Raw genomic sequence first — 18,951 nt, 5'->3', positions numbered from 1 at the left:
CAGTTCAAACTGGATTATTTTGCCAGGCTCTGGTTTCTCTGCCTGTGATGAGCTGGATGCTTTGCTTCATACGTCCTCGTCTCGCAGTGAGTTTCTCCATTTTGGATCAGATGTGCAGTATGTTCTCTCTCGCTGCTTGTAGGTTTTCTCTGAGTACTCCCGTTTTGTCCCACAGTCCAAAAACATGTGTTTGAGGTTCACTGGTGATTCTAAATTGCCCGTTGATGTGAACGCGACACTCTGATTGGCTGATTTGAGTAAAGCGCTACAGAGGACGACTGGAGCAGGATGAGGAGCTCACCTGCAGACGAAGCAGCAGAGGCCAGTGATGCCTGTGCAGCCTGAGCTGCTGCCGCTGCCTGTGCGGCGGCAGCAGCCTTGGCGATCTCAGATTTGGGCCGGCGCCCTCGACGACGGGTGCCCTCCTCTCTGACAACTGGGCCGGTCAGGAGGCGGTCAAACATGGCTTCTGGGAGGAATCCCTGTGTGAACGAGGACTTTAGTTAATTATACAAAAAGTTCACAACAGAACGTCAAGCTGATGGTTTTGGCAAAGTCTTAACAACTGGAGACAATTCAGACGGCTGTTATTTGGAGTCTGTTACTAACCGACTGTTTGACGATGTCTGTCCAGTCCGGAGCGATGGAAAACTCTGGGTTCTCCAGTAACCACCTGGGAAGCTCCTTCATTGGTGGAGCCATGGCGCCGCCCATCTTAAAAAAAAAAAAAAAAAAAAAGGCAAAAATTTTTTAATTTTGGATTTAGGTAGAAACAAAACAACAATCCAGACGATGACATTGGAAATCAAACGTCTACTGTATTTGATGTCTGCAGTTTGGAGTGCCCACCTTTCGTCCATTTCGTCTGTTGACCACCGGCACTCTCTCATCCCCAGTCAGGGTGTTGATGTCGATCTTGTTGGGGTTTCGACAGCGATGGCGCTTCTGTTTAGGCTTCGAGAACTGAGAGAGCACCAGGTCCTCGCTCTTCTGTAAAAAAAGAGATAAAAAACAAAGGCGTACGTGAGAACTTGTGGCTTCTATACCTGCAGGGGGGAGAGCAGGAATTATTAATGGGAAATCTCCATTAGGAGAGAATCTGCCTTAAGCTTTGAACGTGTACAACAGTAATGAAATAAAGGTGAAGATGAAGGGGAACTACTAAGTAGGAATTACTGGTGTGAATCCAGCCATGTCCATGGTGTATGTCGGGTGCTGCCTCAGCCACTCTCCCAGCTCTTTGTTGGAAACCGCTGGCTCTTCTTCCTCCAAACTGCCAGAGGCAAGAGATCTGGCACTGGGACTTTGTTCGGGGACGGAGAGATGTCTGTGGGCACGGGGAGCCTCCTTAACCCCCTCCGCACTCGAGACCTTTGCCCCGTCAGCATCATCCTAAAACACACGGGGAGAATTATCACATTAATTTGACACACAGACATCTGCACGGGAGAAAATGAGTGACTCCTGTTTCGCTACACACCCCTCCTGCTCTCTTGTTGCTCATGAACAGCAGCTCCAGGCCCTCCACATTTTTCCTGCGGCCACGCCTTCTTTTCATGAGGGGCAGGTCAGCCTCCAGCGAACCATTGCCTCTGTGTGCAGAGGGCGGAGCTTGCTGCAACAGCTCCATCTGAGCCTTGAGAGAAGGGTTTGTCACCAGAGCGCTGGGGAAGCCAGCCAATGACGGAGAGGCCTTGTGGTGATGATGCATGCCCTGATGAGCGAGGAAGACTTCAGTGAATAAACTTGAAGAAGGGCATTTGAAAACATTTGTTTAAGATGTACGTCAAAGCGAGCTCGACATGCTATTGAGTCAATATTAGCACCTTGGTCAGGTCTATGGCCTGATTTTGGGACTCGGCAGCGGCGTGACTTTCTCTTAGCTGAGCCACCATTTCCATCAGGTTACGCCTCTTGGCTGCCCTCTCCGCCTCAATCTCAATCTTCCTCCTCCTCCTTCTCCTCTGTCGAGGCACTGTCAGGCTCAGAGCATCCTCCTGTAACATACAGGTCAAGTGACAATAAGCAAGTGACGGTAGCATCGTTTAAAGACCTCTTGAAACAATGTCTCATTGCTGATTGCATGTGTCTATAGACTTGTGGAGAAAAGGATGTTTTATTTGCTGCGGTCTTTAACAAAATGACAGTGGGCTTAACTAGCCTCTACCGTGAAGACTCATCGAACGTTTACTATTAACATCTGACTTTCTGAACTTCTGTAGCTGAGCACAAACACTCACATGGACCTGTGGCGATAGTGTTTTATCTTCGCTCCCACTGTACGCCGTGTGGATACCGGCCATCGTCAGCTCGGCCAGGCTCTGCCTCTGCAGCGGGCTCTCTGTCGCTGTGGCTATGGCGGCGGCGGTTGCCGTGGAGCCGTGCCCCGGCAACAGGTTGCTCGGGAAGTCAAAGATATGGCGTCTGTTGACAGGCCACTTGCCCTTCAGTACAGCCTCACAGATATTATCCATCCTGTTGATCATCACTCGATCCTGCGCAAGGAGACAGAAGAGATTATTTATTGTGTCAGTTCTACTGTGTCAGTCCCATTTCAATAAACTACACGGCTCACTGTGGAAATCCAGGCCTTTTAATTTCCAATGTACTGAACTCTAAATGGAAATTTATTGCAAAATCTTTTTAACATTGAAACGGATTCATTGTGCTGCCTGTTTGAGTCTGGGATACATCAGCATTAACGTTGGAGCCGGGTCTTCATTTCTTCCTCCCCCCTCTGGCACACAGGATGTGACGTCAGCAAGGAAAACAAAATGTCTCATGGCGTCGCAACATGCCAACAAATCTCCCCACAGATCAACAGAAGCTCTCTGTCTCAAGGTCTTTTTTGCTGAAATTTCAAGGGTATCTTCTCTTTCTTTGGCAATTCTCCCTCCCCATTAGTGGCTTGCAGGGTCAGCTTGAAAACAACTTCAGAGGTCTAATTCATTTGGTTCTGGACACGCTTTTGCTTCGACTTCAACACAAAACTCAAAATGTTTAATGGTATTTCTGCTGAGTAGGCTACTGTCCAGTTAACACTTGGACACATGTTTGATATTAAATGCGGTTCAAAGTCCTAAAACTTTTTTCCCGATAAGCATTTACTATCGGGCTGGATTTGATTATTTATGTGGCCTATTAAATTTAACAAGACCGTGTAAATGCTTATCACAGCCCTACAGAGCTTATATTGTTGAAAGGTTTACTACAAAAGGAAAAAATAACTGCAGATAGTTTGGAACAAAAGAAAAAAGTTCAAACATTCTGAAGTTCTGAGTTAAAATGGCAACTCTATATAGGTTTGACAAAGTGCTATTTTTTTTTAAAAACATTATAATCCAATGCTACCTGCATTAATTCTTTCTCTTTATGTACTGCCTTGATTAAAACGACATATGGCCAAGCAGAGTGCGGAGACATGGTTTTGTTGCTGTGAACATGTGAGATGTTTGAGTGCTGCTCATCTGCTCCCCTCTTTACCCGACACACACCACAAGCATCCAACTCACTTTTGGCCAGAATGAGAAGGCAAAGGTGCGGTCCTGTAAGGCCTGCAGCACGGAGGTCTCCGGCAGATCATCGGGGCAGAATCCGTCTCTGGTTTCGTCTCGGGCCGACGTGCTCAGAGACGCAATGCTCTCCTCGTCGAAGTTCTTCTGCTCCGACGCAGCGCTCGCTGTGCAAAGAGAAGGTAACGTCAGGTTGCACCTCTTAATTAAAAAAAGCTTCCAAATAGTTGTCAAGGGATCTCAACTCATTTTACTCTCTCGCCCCTGGAACGGAGGCTCATTAAAGCCCTGACGAGTCAGGAGGGGAAACACCAGAAATAGGTCTGTGACCGAGTGTGGGGTCAGCAAGGAGGGGGCCAACAAGCAGGGCAAATTAAATAAGCCATGAGATACTTGTCCCATCAAAAATTTGAAATATCAGTGACTTCAAACATTTCAAATAAACTGCTTACCTTCAGCCTGCGAGGATTTCTCCGACTTGTCGTCTTCATCCAGCCTGTCCTCCTCTTCCTCCTCCGGGCTCTTCACCGTCTCAGCAGACTTTGGAGATTTAGGAGACGCCGGGTTCTCCCTCTCTTGTACGTCTTGCTCCTCTGCAGCCTTGTTATCGAGCTGTGCTTTAGAAGGGGAGTCCGGAGGTCCCGGGAGCTCGGTGCTTGTCTCCTTGTGGTTGCTGGGAGAGTCGGCATTAGTCTTCTCTATTGTCAAATCTTTGTTTTGATCACTTTCCGTCTTTAAAGTCTTGTCTTCATCTGCACTTTGTTCCTCCTTCTGCACCTCTTGCTCCTCCTTCTGCGCCTCTTGCTCCTCCTTCTGCGCCTCCTTCTGCGCCTCTTGCTCCTCATTTTGCACTTTGGGCTGGGCCTCCTCTTTCTTCACCTCCTCCCTCGGTGAAGCAGAGGCCTCAGTTTTCACTTCTACAACCTCCGCTTCATTTTCTTTCTGCTCATCTGGAGTTTCAGTTTTGGGGCCAGGAATGTCATTAGCGTCCCCTCCCTCAGTTTCTTTTTTCACCTCCATCTCCTCTTTGTCTTCCTCCATTTTCACGTCCTTAACTTCTCCCACCTCCTCCGTAGCAGCATGAACAGCAATTTTGGCAGCAGCTGCAGCGCTCGCCAGCTCTACGGGGGTGAGGAGAGGAGTAGAGGAGTTTTCTGCTGCTTCCATCCCAGGCTTGGTCACCTCTGCTGGGACTCCTACAGAGACGCCGGTGCTGCTCCGGCCCGCGTAGCGTCGGTGGGACTCCAGGAAGGCCAAAGTCGGGTCGTTTAGGATGTGATAATCCGTGCGGCTCACACCGTGCTTGGAGGCCCCCAGGAGGAGGTCCCGGTCATGCCGACCACCCTCCCACCACTCTGGGAGGTCCGGGGAGGGCTGGCACAGCTTGAGGCGCTCCGAGAGCAGCGGATGAGGGAGTACCTGCTCTCTGATACGGCGGAGCAGCTCGATGCGATACAGAGTGCGAGAGGCACGCTCCTCTGTGATAGGGTCGATGATCAAGGTCGGGTCAGGGAGTTCTGATAAGACAATGAGGCAAAAATAATACAACAATGAATGACTAACTTTCAAAGTTATTTTAGTGACTGAACTACTGCACAATAAAGAATTTTTTTCCCTTCATACCTGTTTCAGTCTTGACCTGCATTCTGCACACTCGTTTACACATGGCGATGAATGAGTAGTAATATTTCTCCAGGCTCTCGTCCGTTTTCTTGTCCAGTCGAGCAAAAGCTCTGAACTGTGACCAATCAAATTTCTGATGCTGCGTATCAAAGACGACTCCAAAAGTAGACACAACACGATAGAAATCGGCCTCTTCGCGTCGTGTCCATCTGAGAAAACGACAGAGAGGGAAAACTAATGTGAAATTTCATTTCTTGCTACATTTCCAGGATGTTTCTGGGCTATTGACTGAACGTAGGATCCGTATTTTTTATTGTTTTGCATATCAGTCATTGAATACCTAATGTAGTATTAAATGTAGCACTACCTTTGTCTTCTCTCTTTGTAGTACATGGCTCCATCAGTCATCAGGGAGCTGGCAGTCATCACTGGAGATGCCTCTGGCATGAACTGTCCACCTTTGGCAAAGTAGGCACTTCCTTTAGCCAAATACGGGCTTCCGTCTGTCATGAACACCCCCGCTCCATCTTGTATGAAAGTTGTTCCTCCTCCCGTTTCAGTAACCATGGCAATGGAAGGCAAGAACTCCCTGCGTCGGCGCCGCCGACCATCGGGTCGGTTCATCGCCTCCTGGCGAAGCTGCTCTCTTCGGTTTGAGCGTTGATAGGCCGTGATGAGGCGACGCAGACGAGCTGTCAGAGCCGAGGCGGCCGGCCAATAGAGGCGCTCGCTGGAGCCTGAAGATCCGCCCACAGCAGGCGCAGGTTGACCATTTTCACCTGATTTGGCTACAGGACAGTCAAGAAAAGAGGCGTGATCATCACTTCTCATATCTGTGCTGTGGCTCTTTACAGTCAGCTGTGTTTTCTTATTTTAGATTTATCAATTCTCTTCCTTTTGCATCAACCGTCATGACATGGAGAATGAATCACCTGACATTTCTGTTTGCAGTCGGGCATATTTTTGGATGGTGTTCACACATATTTAGATTTTGTTGCCTGAAGCCTCTTATCTTAACTTAAGTGGAGTTCACACTCCAAACACATTTGGAAAAGTCCTGCTTTGAGAGCATCTTTCACCCTCAGTGTGCAATTGAAGTTTACCTTCAGTTTCACCCTCCACTGTGTCATCTTTCTCATCCAGGGGAGAGTTGGTGAAGTCATCCATGTCATCTTTGAAAGGCATTCGCAGCGGCTTGTACTCTGGATCTTCATCCTCACTGTCGAGCCAAGCAAAGAAATCAACTTGAAAAAAATGTTCCTTCAGTGGCTTTAACTAAAATATTTTCTATTTCAGTGACAAAAGGCCGACAGAGATCGAGATCCTAAGTCTAAACTAAGCACTACTAAAGAGGACAAAATGGAAAAGGCATTGCATTGTGACTAATCAACACCAGAGACAGGGACTTAACACAGACAAAAACTACAAGGACTTGAGAGTAAAGAGCTGCTTTTTGGTCAGCAAAGCCTGCTTGCTCTCTTACCCCTCAACACCATCTGCCATCATGTCGGAGCCCCTCTGCTCAGCGGCGATAGCTTTGGCGTCTGGCATGCCCACTCGCTCCAAGAAACACAGGGCGGGGTCAGCTCGCATGGAGTTGTACTTCTCGTAGCCTGAAGGGGAAAGAGAAAGACTTGAGTAAGACTGATGCCTGAAGTCGACGCCTGCAGGTGTAGGAGGCTATAAACTCTACTTCAATCATAGAAATTTCCCTCTGAAAGACTTAAAAGATATTGGCCAACACACACTCTTCTGAAAACAAACTCCTCGAAAGAGGAGTGAAAAGTTACTCGCTACGAGACAGACGGGATGCTGCACGGTCCCGACACACCCACAGTCAGTCAGACACACATACACGCAAGCGCGCACACACAACATCCATATTAATTGAAGGAATAGACAAAAACAGCAGCAGAAGGGCAGACCCCAGGAGCCAGCTGCTGACAAGACAGACAGCCTGTGTGTGTGTGTGTGTGTGTGTGTGTGTGTGTGTGGTTTTGTATTAGAACGCTTGCCTCCGTTCTGCGAGTGCATGTACGTGTGTGTGCTTATCCAAGTGAGCCTGCAGGTGCTCATTTGTGTCAGAGGAGAGAGAGCGAGAGAGAGAGGATGAAGAAGAAAAAGTGTGCGTCTGTGAAAGTGAGAGAGAGAGAGAGAATGAGAGAGAGAGAGAGAGAGAGAGAGAGAGAGAGAGAGAGAGAGAGAGAGAGAGAGAGAGAGCGAGAGAGAGAGAGAGAAAGAGCGAGAAAGAGGGGATGAAGAGGAAAAAGTGTGCGTCTGTGAAAGTGAGCTTGTGGGTGTGAGGAACTGTGTGTGTGTGTGTGTTTGTCCGTTAGGAGCACTCAGGCAGAACAGATTAGAATGTGCAGATCCTACTGAGACACGTTGTGAAGGAGACAGGAGGGGGAAAAGGGAAGGAATGAGGGTGAAAGGCAGAGGAGTGTGTGAGATTAAAAAAAAAAGTAAAAGATAAGGAGAGGCACAGAGAAGGAAATGGATGGAAGGAAACTGTGAAGAAAAAAAAAAGAGAGAGAGGGCACCAGTAAAAGAACCACTGCACCTCTTTTACTTTTTTATTACTTATTTCCTTCTTTCTCTCCATCACATTTCAGTAAGGAAACAATGTGACGACTCATTGTTGCGCGCACGCTCAAACGAGCCTGCAGCCAAACGTTAATCATCAGGGCCTTTATAGGCCATCACTCTTCTGTGTGTATGTGTGTTGTTTTGTGTGCGTGTGTGTTCGTGCCCCTTAAGGGGCCTCCCTGGTGAATGAGGATTATGATTAACTATGGGTGAGCCCTTTTGTATTTGTATTTGTGTGTGTGTGTGTGTGTGTGTGTGTGTGTGTGTGTGTGTGTGTGTGTGTGTGTGTGTGTGCGTGTGTGTGTGTGTGTGCGTGTGTGTGTGTGTGTGTGTGTCCTAATTGAATCATAGAAGGTGGCAATGATGGAAAAATTATGACAATTATGCCAAATTAATATGAATGAGGGTCTCCATCACACACACACACCCACACCCCCCCCCAGGACAAACATTCATACATCCAGTGTATACCTAAAAGTGGGTCAATGTGATAATAACACATTTGTAAATGACGCTTAACCAGATCTGTAGTTAACAGAGGCTGAAGATTTTGCTATTCGAACTCAAGTTAGCTTCCTTCACAACATTAACACCTGTGACACCGAGTGCGTGGATGCGCGTGCGCAAGCACACACACAGGCTCATAGCCAGTGGTGAAGCCAGCTATCAATCACAATCCTGACAGCCCTTAGAGCCTGCTGGCTGCATACTGCCATCGCCATGGCAACACCAATCAACTGGTGGCAGCAGAAAAGGGTGTGATGTGTTTGTGTGTGCACGACAATGCTTCACTGGTGTGTGTGTGTGTGTGTGTGTGACGGTGCCCGACATGTTATCAGCGGGTGTGCGATGTGTCACCGCCGTGGGTCTGCGTGTGCAGAGAATGTGCAAGGACAGCGGTGGGTGTCCCGTTACCGTGTTTGAAGACGCCGAGGAGCAGGGATTTGTCGGCCTCGCTGTCCCACCAGTCAGCTGGGACCTCCGCGTGGAACGGCTGGGGAATCCAGACATCCAGCACACTGTGGCGGAGAGAGAACAAGAGTCACGTCACTGATAGTCAAACTAAACTGTCCATGTGTTCAATTTAGTCCAGATCAGCATCCGTCTTGTATTTCAATGGAGAACCAAACGGGACAAAAACGAGAAGTGGAAATCTGATTATGAGCCATTTGGGCTGGAATCAAATTTTAAAAGCCGTCAGCTGCCAACCTGAGATAAAGATCAAAATATTGAAGTATTAATGTCTTTGCAGACAGCTTCAGCTCTCTGTTGTATTCTAGTTATGGTCTTGTTCACTTGAGCTGTGCAGCTGCATCTTTGATATCCACAAAGTGTCTGCATGACACAAATAAATCTAAATGTTTCCCTCCTGCCCGCCCCCCCCCAAATTGAGCGGCGAGTAGCAGCATATTCAGGAAAAAGAAAGAATGCTCCAAACAGGAAGTGCTGCTTGTTGGCATCTGTTTGGTTGCCATGGAAAGGTCAACCTGGAAATCACTGTGATTTGAGAGACTGAATGCCAAAGGTCAAAAGGACCTGAAGTGTGCAGTGGAGTGTCACTGCACACAAATAATTTCCATAAATGGCATGGATTTTTTTTGTGGCTGATGCAGGGTGAACCATGAAATAAAGGGAGATTACATTTGATAAGACGCTAACCAACACTGCACATGTTTGCTTGCTGTATACCTGTTTCTTTAATTAATACCAATGAGAGGAATTCATAGGCGACGATAGCTTCATTTAAGTGACCATGATGTGTAACGTCTGGATTTGAATTTCTATCAAACAGATTGCATATTGATGCCAAACCTAGAAACAATGATCAAATAGTCATTAAGAAAGTTGCTGTTATGTTCTGCCTCTTTAAATTGGTCTTTCCCCCCCAAAATAAAATCCACCAATTAGAAGTACTGAGAGGGATGTGGTCATGTCTTCACGTCGTTGTTCGGGTGATTTCTTGTAAATCATAAAACTAAATAGAGCTGTACTCAATGTGAAGCCAATCTTTTACAGAAACGCAGCTTTAAATTTAGAAACATTTAGGAAACTATTTAAGCTCCAATTGAGAAATCCTATGCTTTTTGTCAGTTCATTGCTTTTCCACACATTTTATTGTTGTTTATTCAAACAATTACATATTAAAGTCTTGAAACATTTTAATCACAATATTAAAGCATCTTGATGACAGGTTAAACAGACTAGACTTGTTATAGTGACATTTCACTCTTATCAAGGACTAAATTAAGTCGACAAACAGTTTATTCAGTTTTCTCTTGAAATAAAACATTTCAAAGTTTATGCTGCCATTGATTAATGTTAAACTGTTTACTTTTCAATGTAGCTTCCACATACAACTTGCATTTTGTTTTTGTGGATATGCAGTTTTCTAATGTTTTCATCGCCTGCATACATTTTACAAGGCGGTAGTACTTGACCTTTTTTGTACAGAGACGCATTCAAAAACAAGTTTTTGACGATGAAAAACGAGATGGAAAGGTAATTGACCTGCAATTAATCTCAACATTAAAATTTTGCTTTGCGTCTGTATAAAAAGATGTGATGCAAAATATCCGCATTATTCTGCAGTTTTATTTCCCACATGTTGGCTTTTAAAGGACTTTTCCAGGCATGCAAGTTAACTTGCAATAGATTTGAGATATGGAGGATAGATTTGAACTTGAAAACTAAATGTTGCTGGCATTCTTGGCTTGCTGGTGTGGCTGTAATCCACTTTTTAAATTACAAGTGCCACTAAAACCAGATATCTGCTTTTCTCATGCAGGCTAACAAACTGCAAATAGTTTCAATGTGGAATTACTGGATGCTCCTCTACACTGCCGCACCAAAACAATAAATAAATAAATAAAGGCCTTCCATTATGGAAAGAAAATGGTGTTTCCAGCTAGTTATGGAGAGAAAAGGGTACAATACACAATGGAAGCAGAAAGACAGAGGGTGACAGGAGGAGAGAAGAAACCAGGGAAACAGTCCCTTATCTCTGCAAACAGCAGCATGCCCGGCCTTGGCAACGCACACACAAACGCGTGCGCGCCAAGACTGGCATGCTAAATCCCCCTGGCATATGTTGGCACGATGGCACCCCGTATGCTCACGTCTGGCACGCGCTCGCGCACACACACACACGCGTGCATACACGCGCGCACACACACACGGGCCTGTCACGGTAGCCATCGAGTGGGGGGAGGGACAGAGGCGGGTGGAAGAGATCAACATGGAGTGCACGTGCTCCACATTATAAATGCATTCACATCTGGGTGGCAGGGTGATGAGAGAGGGGGGATGGGAGATGATGAGAGACTAAAGTGCACTGCCGAGAGAGGAGGGATGGACAGATGGCAAGAAAAGTGTAGTGTGACAGAGAGAAAGATGGTGGGAGCGTTGAAGGAGCTGTCACGAGGAGATGAAGGAACGCGTCAAGGTGAACCACACAGCTAACCTTCACGTCGACGCCGCTGCACTCCGGCACCTCGTAACAAACCGTAATGGGCAATGAGCTCGTCCCCAAAAAAAAAAACTACTTCTAAATGGGTCAAACTGATAGAAAAGCTTCATTTCCCCTGATGAAGGAACTGCGTGTTGTGTCTGTCAGAATAGGGAGAATCCTGCCAAACAGGCCACTGGAACAGACTAAAATATACTTTAGTAATTATTCATCACACGCTCGTATAAATATCCGCCTCTCAACTCACTTTCATAATGCGTTCAATACATTAAGCCTTTCCACTGCCTTTCCAGCTGGATTTAGTTTTCTAGGAAAATTGTTGTGCTGCATGGTGTGTGTGGGTGTGTGTGTGTGTCTTTTAGGTCAGTTACTGCCTGTTTACCAATCATACATGTCACAACCCAAATTTTATCAGTTCCTGCTTTAACATTTCTACACTTCTCTGAGACACTGCCAATCAGTTAGAAAACTTAAACAAGAGCAGCACTGAGCAAACAAACCAAACTGTACTTCTCTTTTTAGGATACGTTCTTACTTCCAACAGCTCAACTTAAGTTCCTTGTTGTTTATCGGTGCCGACATGTTCTGCTCAGTATCTGATTGTAACTGGCAACTTTCTGCCCTCGACCAAAATATTTTTTTAAAAAGCAGATAAAAAAATAAAGAAATAAGGAAAACATTTATGCACAATTTATAGAAATATAATCATGGCCTTCGAAAATGTATTACATGTAAAAGCTCTCTGAAGCTTTAATCACAACCTCAAATGTGTGATATTAAACAAACACGACCAACTCTTAATGACGAGGCCGAATCAAGAAAAATATTAAACTTTTCAGTTCCAGTATGTCAAACACAGACGAAATGGAGAAGTAGAGCGGCACAATGTGATGATGTTCAAAATGATACTGAAATTTTGAATATTTGCCGTGGCCTAAACTTTTCTGGATTTTAACTTTGGTAAAGTATGCTGAATGGCACTAAACTGCATTAAAGGTGCTTAACAAATAGACAGTGTTGATTGGTAAACATTTTGAAATCCTGAGTGTAGCTCTGACTTTTACCAACTTCTGTTCAATATGAGCACACCTCTGAACAAAAAAAAAACACAATTACATGGTTGGATTTCTTTGCATATTTTGACTGAAAACTGAGATTCAAATTCTAATCCTACATATAAGAATGGGTAAATGATTATCCACAAGCCTGAAGAATAAAGCTGCCAACTTAATTCAAAAGTAAAGCATTTTTGGTGCATGGTTCATTTGATTCATAATTTCTAAATAACCGAGAGCGTGTGGCCCCCGGGCCGTACAACGCCAGGACTGGTGCAGGATGTGAAGACGCCTCATCCGAGACGAGAGAACGAGCGAAAGCCGGGTAATCTACTCACCTCGAGTCACCTCCGTCCAGGATGTGCTCAGCCTGGTCTCCTATGACTTCCTGACGCAGATAATACAGCATTCTCACTCTCAGCAGCACCCTGAAACATGGAGGGAAAGAGTCACTTCAAGTTTCCAACATCATCAAGAACTCGTAATTAAATCGCTGCATGAATGTTAAACAATAATACCACAACTCAACCCTTCCTGGAGCATTCTCAAAGTACTTTGAATACAATTGTTAGAATTGACGTAGGAAAATTGGTCTTTAAGTGTAAAATTGACAAATGCCATATTTTTGCCATTATTAATAGGTAAAAATATTACTGTAATGTATACTTTGCAAAAGGTACCTAACATCACTCAATACATACAGCACACTGTTGGATAATTTTGATCATTTCAAAAAACCATACCGAAGCAGAATTAACTAAATACTGTTAATTGTCGATCAAAAATAATATAAATGAAAGTTATCAAATGATCACTTCCATTATGAAGGGATATGGACATAAGATGACTTCTTGGAATAGTGTGTACAACCTTTTCACAAGCCTTAGGATACCTAATGATATAAAACACAGAAGCATTTCATTTCTGATCTTTAATAATAATCCTCTGATTAATTCAATTGGTTGAAATTTAATTATAAAAATTGTTCAAATGGGTAAAACTCATGTGCAAAGTCTGGATTTCCGCCGTCGGGATCAAACCTCTAAAGCTGTTTCACTCCCAGAGGAAGCCCTGATGACACTGCTCACAGTGGAGGGGTTTTACTGGGGGTGGGGGGCTGTAAACTAAAAGAAGAGGGCAATTTCTTTGAAGACTGAATAGGGTTGGGGATCTTTGATCTTAAATTACTCGGATGGATAATGTCCCGAGGTTTTCTCCCGCTGATATACTGCTGCTAAAAACTATAATTCATTACTGCGCCTCTGCGTTTTGTACAGCTGCTGTCAAAAGGCTGGTCATCTTCTCTGGATACAAATTACAGATGTTCGGCGTCAGAATTTGCTTCGAGTGTCGCCCTTCCCCACTTAAATGAATCGCTTCAGTCAGAGGGAGAACGAGAGTCAGATTTGATCTTCTGACATTGGAAACGCTGCTATCTGGGAGATCTGCTTCACTGTAAACATTTGTCACCAGATTTGTCACCAGGATTTAATGCCAGTAAAGGCCTTTGGAGCAGAAGACTGAGAAAAAGAGGAGGGGAGGAGAGGGGGCTCGGAGGAGGAGATGAGTGGGAGGAGTAGAGAGAAGAACTGAAAGGACGGAGCTGTGCTGGATGGGAGGGAACAGAAAGTTTGGAGAGGCAGTGAAGAGAGGGGGGGAGGGTATAAAGACAGTCATTTGCAACTCATTCTGCCGTGTGTGTGTGTGTGTGTGTGTGTGTGTGTGTGTGTGTGTGTGTGTGTGTGTGTGTGTGTGTGTGTGTGTGTGTGTGTGTGTGTGTGTTGATGGCATCACAAGTTGCAGTGTGTGTGTCTGTTGGCAGGCTGTGTGTGCTCATCCATCAATGTGCCAGGCCTGATTAGCCACACAACGCTGTGCTCCAGCCTAGCAGATGGCACCACATAATCACCCCCAAGTGTGTGTGTGTGTGTGTGTGTGTGTGTGTGTGTGTGTGTGTGTGTGTGTGTGTGTGTGTGTGTGTGTGTGTGTGTGTGTGTGTCTTTCACCCACTTCCAACAGGTCTGCCTGCCTAGCACCTGGCCTGGCATACAGCCAGACATGCACTCGCATGCACGCACATACACACACAAACAAACAAACTTCCCCCTCAAGAAGAAAAAGAAAAAAAATCTTGGAATTGAATGTGGAGGGCAAAGAAGCATATCTGCCTGACGACAGGAGAGAGCTGACCACAGACGGGTGTGAGTGTGTGTGTGTGTGTGTGTGTGTGTGTGTGTATAGACAAGAGCCTACTACATTTAGCAAAGTTTGAACCTTAAACACCCTTGCTGTCCACACCTAATTTTAGGTCAGTCCTTATTATATGTATTTGATAAGATTCAATGAAAACAATACATTTCAAGAAGCATCATAGAAATGGCTTTTTTGTGTGTGACTGAATCCAAAATCTCTATTCACACTTTGCATAATGAAACTGAAAAAGCAAGACAAGTCAGCAACCTCACAACCATTTAATGTGCTCGATGTAAACAGCATTGACCTTGGCATGCAAACGTTCTCCTGCTACACTTCAGCTGGATCCACTTCAGTTATAAAGTTGTCCAGGCATGTGGATTCACCACACAAAAAAACGGAAACAAAACAAAAAAAAAACCCAACTAAAAATTAAAACATCCAAAGCCTCTATTCCTGAGTGCATCAATTGTAATTGCACAAACATTGTCAGCATTGTTAAAACCAGCATTTTTTAAGCTGAATCCAACATCCCATGCTGCCTCTCGCAAACAAAAGTCTGTGCAGAATTAGATTAGACTTTAATAAAAGCCCCAAACTTCCGCTTGCTCTTACTCGCTCATCAAGGTCTCTGGAAATGTTCACACTGTAGGGACTTAAAATGCAGTTTGCATTTGTACAAAAGGCCACTTTATATTAGAAAAACGGCTGTATGTTTGTGACATTGTGAACGGCCACACAGTAATCCAGACATTACACCATTTCTACACTAAAGCGGATGCGTTTGAGATTTTTAAATATATTTCATCAGTGACACATCTGCATTTGACAAATTTACATTAACAGACCTGGGATGAAATCAGACAGCCCCCCCCCCCCCCCCCCCCCCCACCCGTGGGTTGCTGAGTCAGTGTGAAAACGCTCATAGATGAGGAGGAAGACAACCATTCAGCAGGTTGAGTCATAAACTCCAACATCTGCTCCATTTTAAATGATGAAGCCTGACCTGAGTCGCTCTGATAATACATCTCATTCTGGTGTTACCTCATGATCCATTAAGATAAGCACGAGACATTTGCTAAACTGACGATAGTTGGCGAATGGCACCGAGACGGCCGAGGTGGCATAAAGATATGTTTGTTTAGCAAGCTATTGCTACAGAAACAGCTCTGCAACAGCTTGTCCTGCACTGTTGGATACTTGGTAGAGTTTATTTTATGAGAAGGAATAAAATCACACAAAAAAAAGAAAAATCAAACCATGAATGGTTACAGTGTAGAATGCTGCTGGACGCAACCCTTAACAATGTAGATCAGTTTAAGAGATCGCTGCGCCAACGAGCTCCACATGTGCCCGCAGTGTTTCAGACGAAGGTTTGATGGTGACTTACTTGTTACAGTGATGTTTGAGGTGTCTCTTGTAGCTGTCCTCCTGCAGTAAGTGGTCAGGATTGCAGCTGGCCAGCCAGTCGGCTCGAGGAGCCTGCGTGGGGAGCGCTTGCGGCTTCCCTTTCTTGCCCTTCCTGCCTCTGGGAACAGGAGTAGAGAGGCCTGGGAAAGAAAGAAAGACGTGAGACAGATGTTTAATTTCTCCAAATCATGATGTGTAGACCTACTTGATACATCTTGTATTTGATGTTATAATCTCAGGTTGGTCTCACATAAAATGTTTCCATATTGTAGAAATATTTTTGCTCTTTCAGGTCTGAGGAGGGTCTCAGGCGGTAGTCCTTTAAAAATCATTTGAAGTTTCTTCAGACTTCTTGACCGTAGGTGCTGCTTTAATAGACCAAGGATGTAATCTGACCATCAACTCTTTTCATTCAATCAACATAAGCAACGTTTTTACTATTTTTTACCTTGACCATACCGTGGTATGTAGAGGTTATGTTGTGTTACAATTCTGTTTTTAAATTCAGAATCCGAAGTTTAAACTCAAACTTAGTTTGAATACGACTGCCGACAGTTGGCCATGTGCTCTAATGTTTTCACAGCATTTGGGTACTTTCTAACCATGTCAATGATTTGATGGAGTAAAGGGCGATTTAAAAGTTAAGTTAAAAGTTTTGATTTATAACCAGAAAGAGCCAGCATTAGACTCGTGTTCATGCTGTTTTCTGATAATGTAACATTGTGATCAACTGGACTGCAACAATCTGCTTTTCCAGCTTATGTGTTGTGAGCCAACCGGAAGGCAGAATACATTTGGTGACAACACACGCATAATTACACAGCATATAATACCAGAGTGGTTGGTCAGCGTCTTGGTGGTCCCGTCTGCGCTTGGTGTGATCAGATCCCAGATGAAACTTTTGATGTTTTCGTCTCCACGGTAATGCAGCAGGCAGTAGGCCAGCAGGGCCCGGCAGATCGTCTCCACGTCGGCCTCCTTAAGGGGGCGCTTGAAGCGACCGTGAGCCAAGATGTCACTCCAACGACCCCACCTATGAGGAAAGAGGAAAAGAACCAAGTCAGTCAATGTGTGCACATATTCCGTCCCGATCACATTGTATTTTCTTGCCAATTTTAGCTGTTAATATGATTACTGTGACACTTATCTTTGTGTGTCCTGACGATTATACTTAGGAGGCACTACAAACACAGTTTAAATTAATAGCGTTTTTTACTGCCCACTGAGCCCGAGCATTTCACCAAATAACATTCAGGTTTTGAGTCGTCATTATGGAAGAATAGAAGAAAAATTTAACGGGGGGGGGGGGGGGTGAAGCCATTAACTTTAAACTTATGTCATTAATATTTTCACTTTGTGTGAAATGATTTGTTTCTTGAACAACATTTTTTATACACGTTAATTTTTTTTTACAGATTTTAATTTTCTTTGGTCTAAAATTGATTTGTAAACTATACATTAAAAACAATAAAAAGTTTTTCTTTGAGCAAAGCAAACAAAAACAGCAGGTTTTCCCTTGAATGTCAGTAATTGTGCTTCTGGTCTCAGACGCTCTACTGTGTGTGGCAATTATTTCACTAAGTTAGCCAGGCAGGTTGTAATTCTGTGCTTCACCATTTAATGGCTCGTATGACCCTGATCCATCATGAAAATACACAAGTACACATCAGCGTGTCTCTGGCAAGCACACATGCACGCACACGCGTCGGGCTCTCATTATATTGCACATTTTTACCAGTCTGCTGATTTAACCGTTACTGGCACCCTAACTAGTGCCACATGGGCATCTGTGTGCGTGTGTGTGTGCTCATGGCTCACAGTCCATCTCCTCCCCCCTTCCACCACCAGCGCGAGAGCAAGCGACCCTAAAGGCTGATGTGGCGCCCGCGATCCTTCAGACTGTCTTGTCCTCGACTAAAATTTCCTCCACTGCCCTGTCCCAATAGTCAGCCAACCATGTCAGCCAGTGTTACTGTGAACCTTTTTAGAAAGGGTAAAATGGTGGGCGAGGGCGAGTGAGGGAGAGACGGATGATGGGAAAAGACAACAGCGCACTGAGCGGAGAGGACAGGCCCAGTCAGACAGTGTGTTTTTGTGTCCTACAGCCTCGGGCCACGAGACTAGACTGTAACAATAACAACGCTGACATCTCACTAGCACCACTGTTCTTCTTACACACACACGTCACGCAAGTCAGCCATGAAAATGGACGGGACCCGCTGGATAATCACTATCTGTAGTAAGTGTGTCAGTTGGTATCATGCGCTTGTGTTTGTGACTTTGCTGGATGCTCCTGACCAATAGTAGAAGTTGAGTTAAGATGTTCTGTAACGAATAACAAGCACTCAAATGAAGGGTTCCGCGTGAACTAATCAGCATAGGAGGAGAAATCTCAATGTCACATTTTCAGGGGGGGGAAAAAAACAAAACACGAGTCGAAGCTAAATTAAAAACAATGCATGCATGCACTGTGAATTTCATGGGATTTAAACTGTGTGTGTGTGCGTGTGTGTGTGTCCGTTTTAAAACAGTGAATTGTGTGTAAGCGAGCTAAACACTTTGCTCTCCAAGGCCACTTTGTGTGCATCAGAATAAGCATGCCTGGAGTCTGCACACGTGCACGAGTGTGTTTAGAGACAGCGCTGATTAGTGGCTGTGTGTGTTAATGGCCTTGACTGCAGAGATTTCTGTCTACTAAATCACTCCATGTGCAGGTCTGCATCCATTACCTAGCGTGCTCTTTTACACACAGATGCACACATTAACTGACCGATGAACTCCACCCACCAGCCTGACTGCACATCCACTGCAACCCAAACTGGGCTTTTTTCATTCTTTCTTCCTCCTCGCATGTATTTAAGATGTTTAATTCAGTAAAACCTCAGTGAATTTTGCTCAGGGTGACGTTTATGTCTGCTTCATTGGGAAATATTCATACCAGTTGTATGACAACTGCAGATACTAATGTTCAATAAAGATTGACAGCCTCAACATTAGTAAACAAACTTATTTTTCTTGTGGGCCGCACAGGACAGTGGGAAACACTCGCATATCAGTTTAAATTATGAGGCTGTTAGCTAGTCAAGTTGCTTTTGATAGACAAATT

At 44.8% G+C, this 18,951-nt stretch overlaps 1 protein-coding gene across 1 annotated transcript in view; it reads right to left on the bottom strand.

The window, feature by feature from the left end:
- chd7 (chromodomain helicase DNA binding protein 7) overlaps positions 1-18,951 on the bottom strand; it is a 78,960-nt gene that overhangs the window by 3,799 nt on the left and 56,210 nt on the right. The window contains exons 24-40 of the mRNA XM_080477641.1: positions 16,679-16,878; positions 15,826-15,985; positions 12,581-12,670; positions 8,637-8,740; positions 6,619-6,748; positions 6,239-6,354; positions 5,503-5,923; positions 5,136-5,344; positions 3,965-5,029; positions 3,513-3,679; positions 2,241-2,495; positions 1,827-1,997; positions 1,481-1,714; positions 1,177-1,392; positions 850-990; positions 610-714; positions 302-482 (exon numbers count right to left, since the gene is read on the bottom strand). Coding sequence (XP_080333767.1) covers positions 302-482; positions 610-714; positions 850-990; positions 1,177-1,392; positions 1,481-1,714; positions 1,827-1,997; positions 2,241-2,495; positions 3,513-3,679; positions 3,965-5,029; positions 5,136-5,344; positions 5,503-5,923; positions 6,239-6,354; positions 6,619-6,748; positions 8,637-8,740; positions 12,581-12,670; positions 15,826-15,985; positions 16,679-16,878 — 3,965 coding nt within the window. The remainder of the gene's footprint in view (positions 1-301; positions 483-609; positions 715-849; positions 991-1,176; positions 1,393-1,480; positions 1,715-1,826; positions 1,998-2,240; positions 2,496-3,512; positions 3,680-3,964; positions 5,030-5,135; positions 5,345-5,502; positions 5,924-6,238; positions 6,355-6,618; positions 6,749-8,636; positions 8,741-12,580; positions 12,671-15,825; positions 15,986-16,678; positions 16,879-18,951) is intronic.

Source organism: Lipophrys pholis (genome assembly GCF_963383615.2).
Source record: "Lipophrys pholis genome assembly, chromosome: 1".
Taxonomy (NCBI): Eukaryota; Metazoa; Chordata; class Actinopteri; order Blenniiformes; family Blenniidae; genus Lipophrys; species Lipophrys pholis.
Note: the sequence above shows the minus strand (reverse complement) of the source record. Positions and strands in the feature narration are given on the sequence as shown.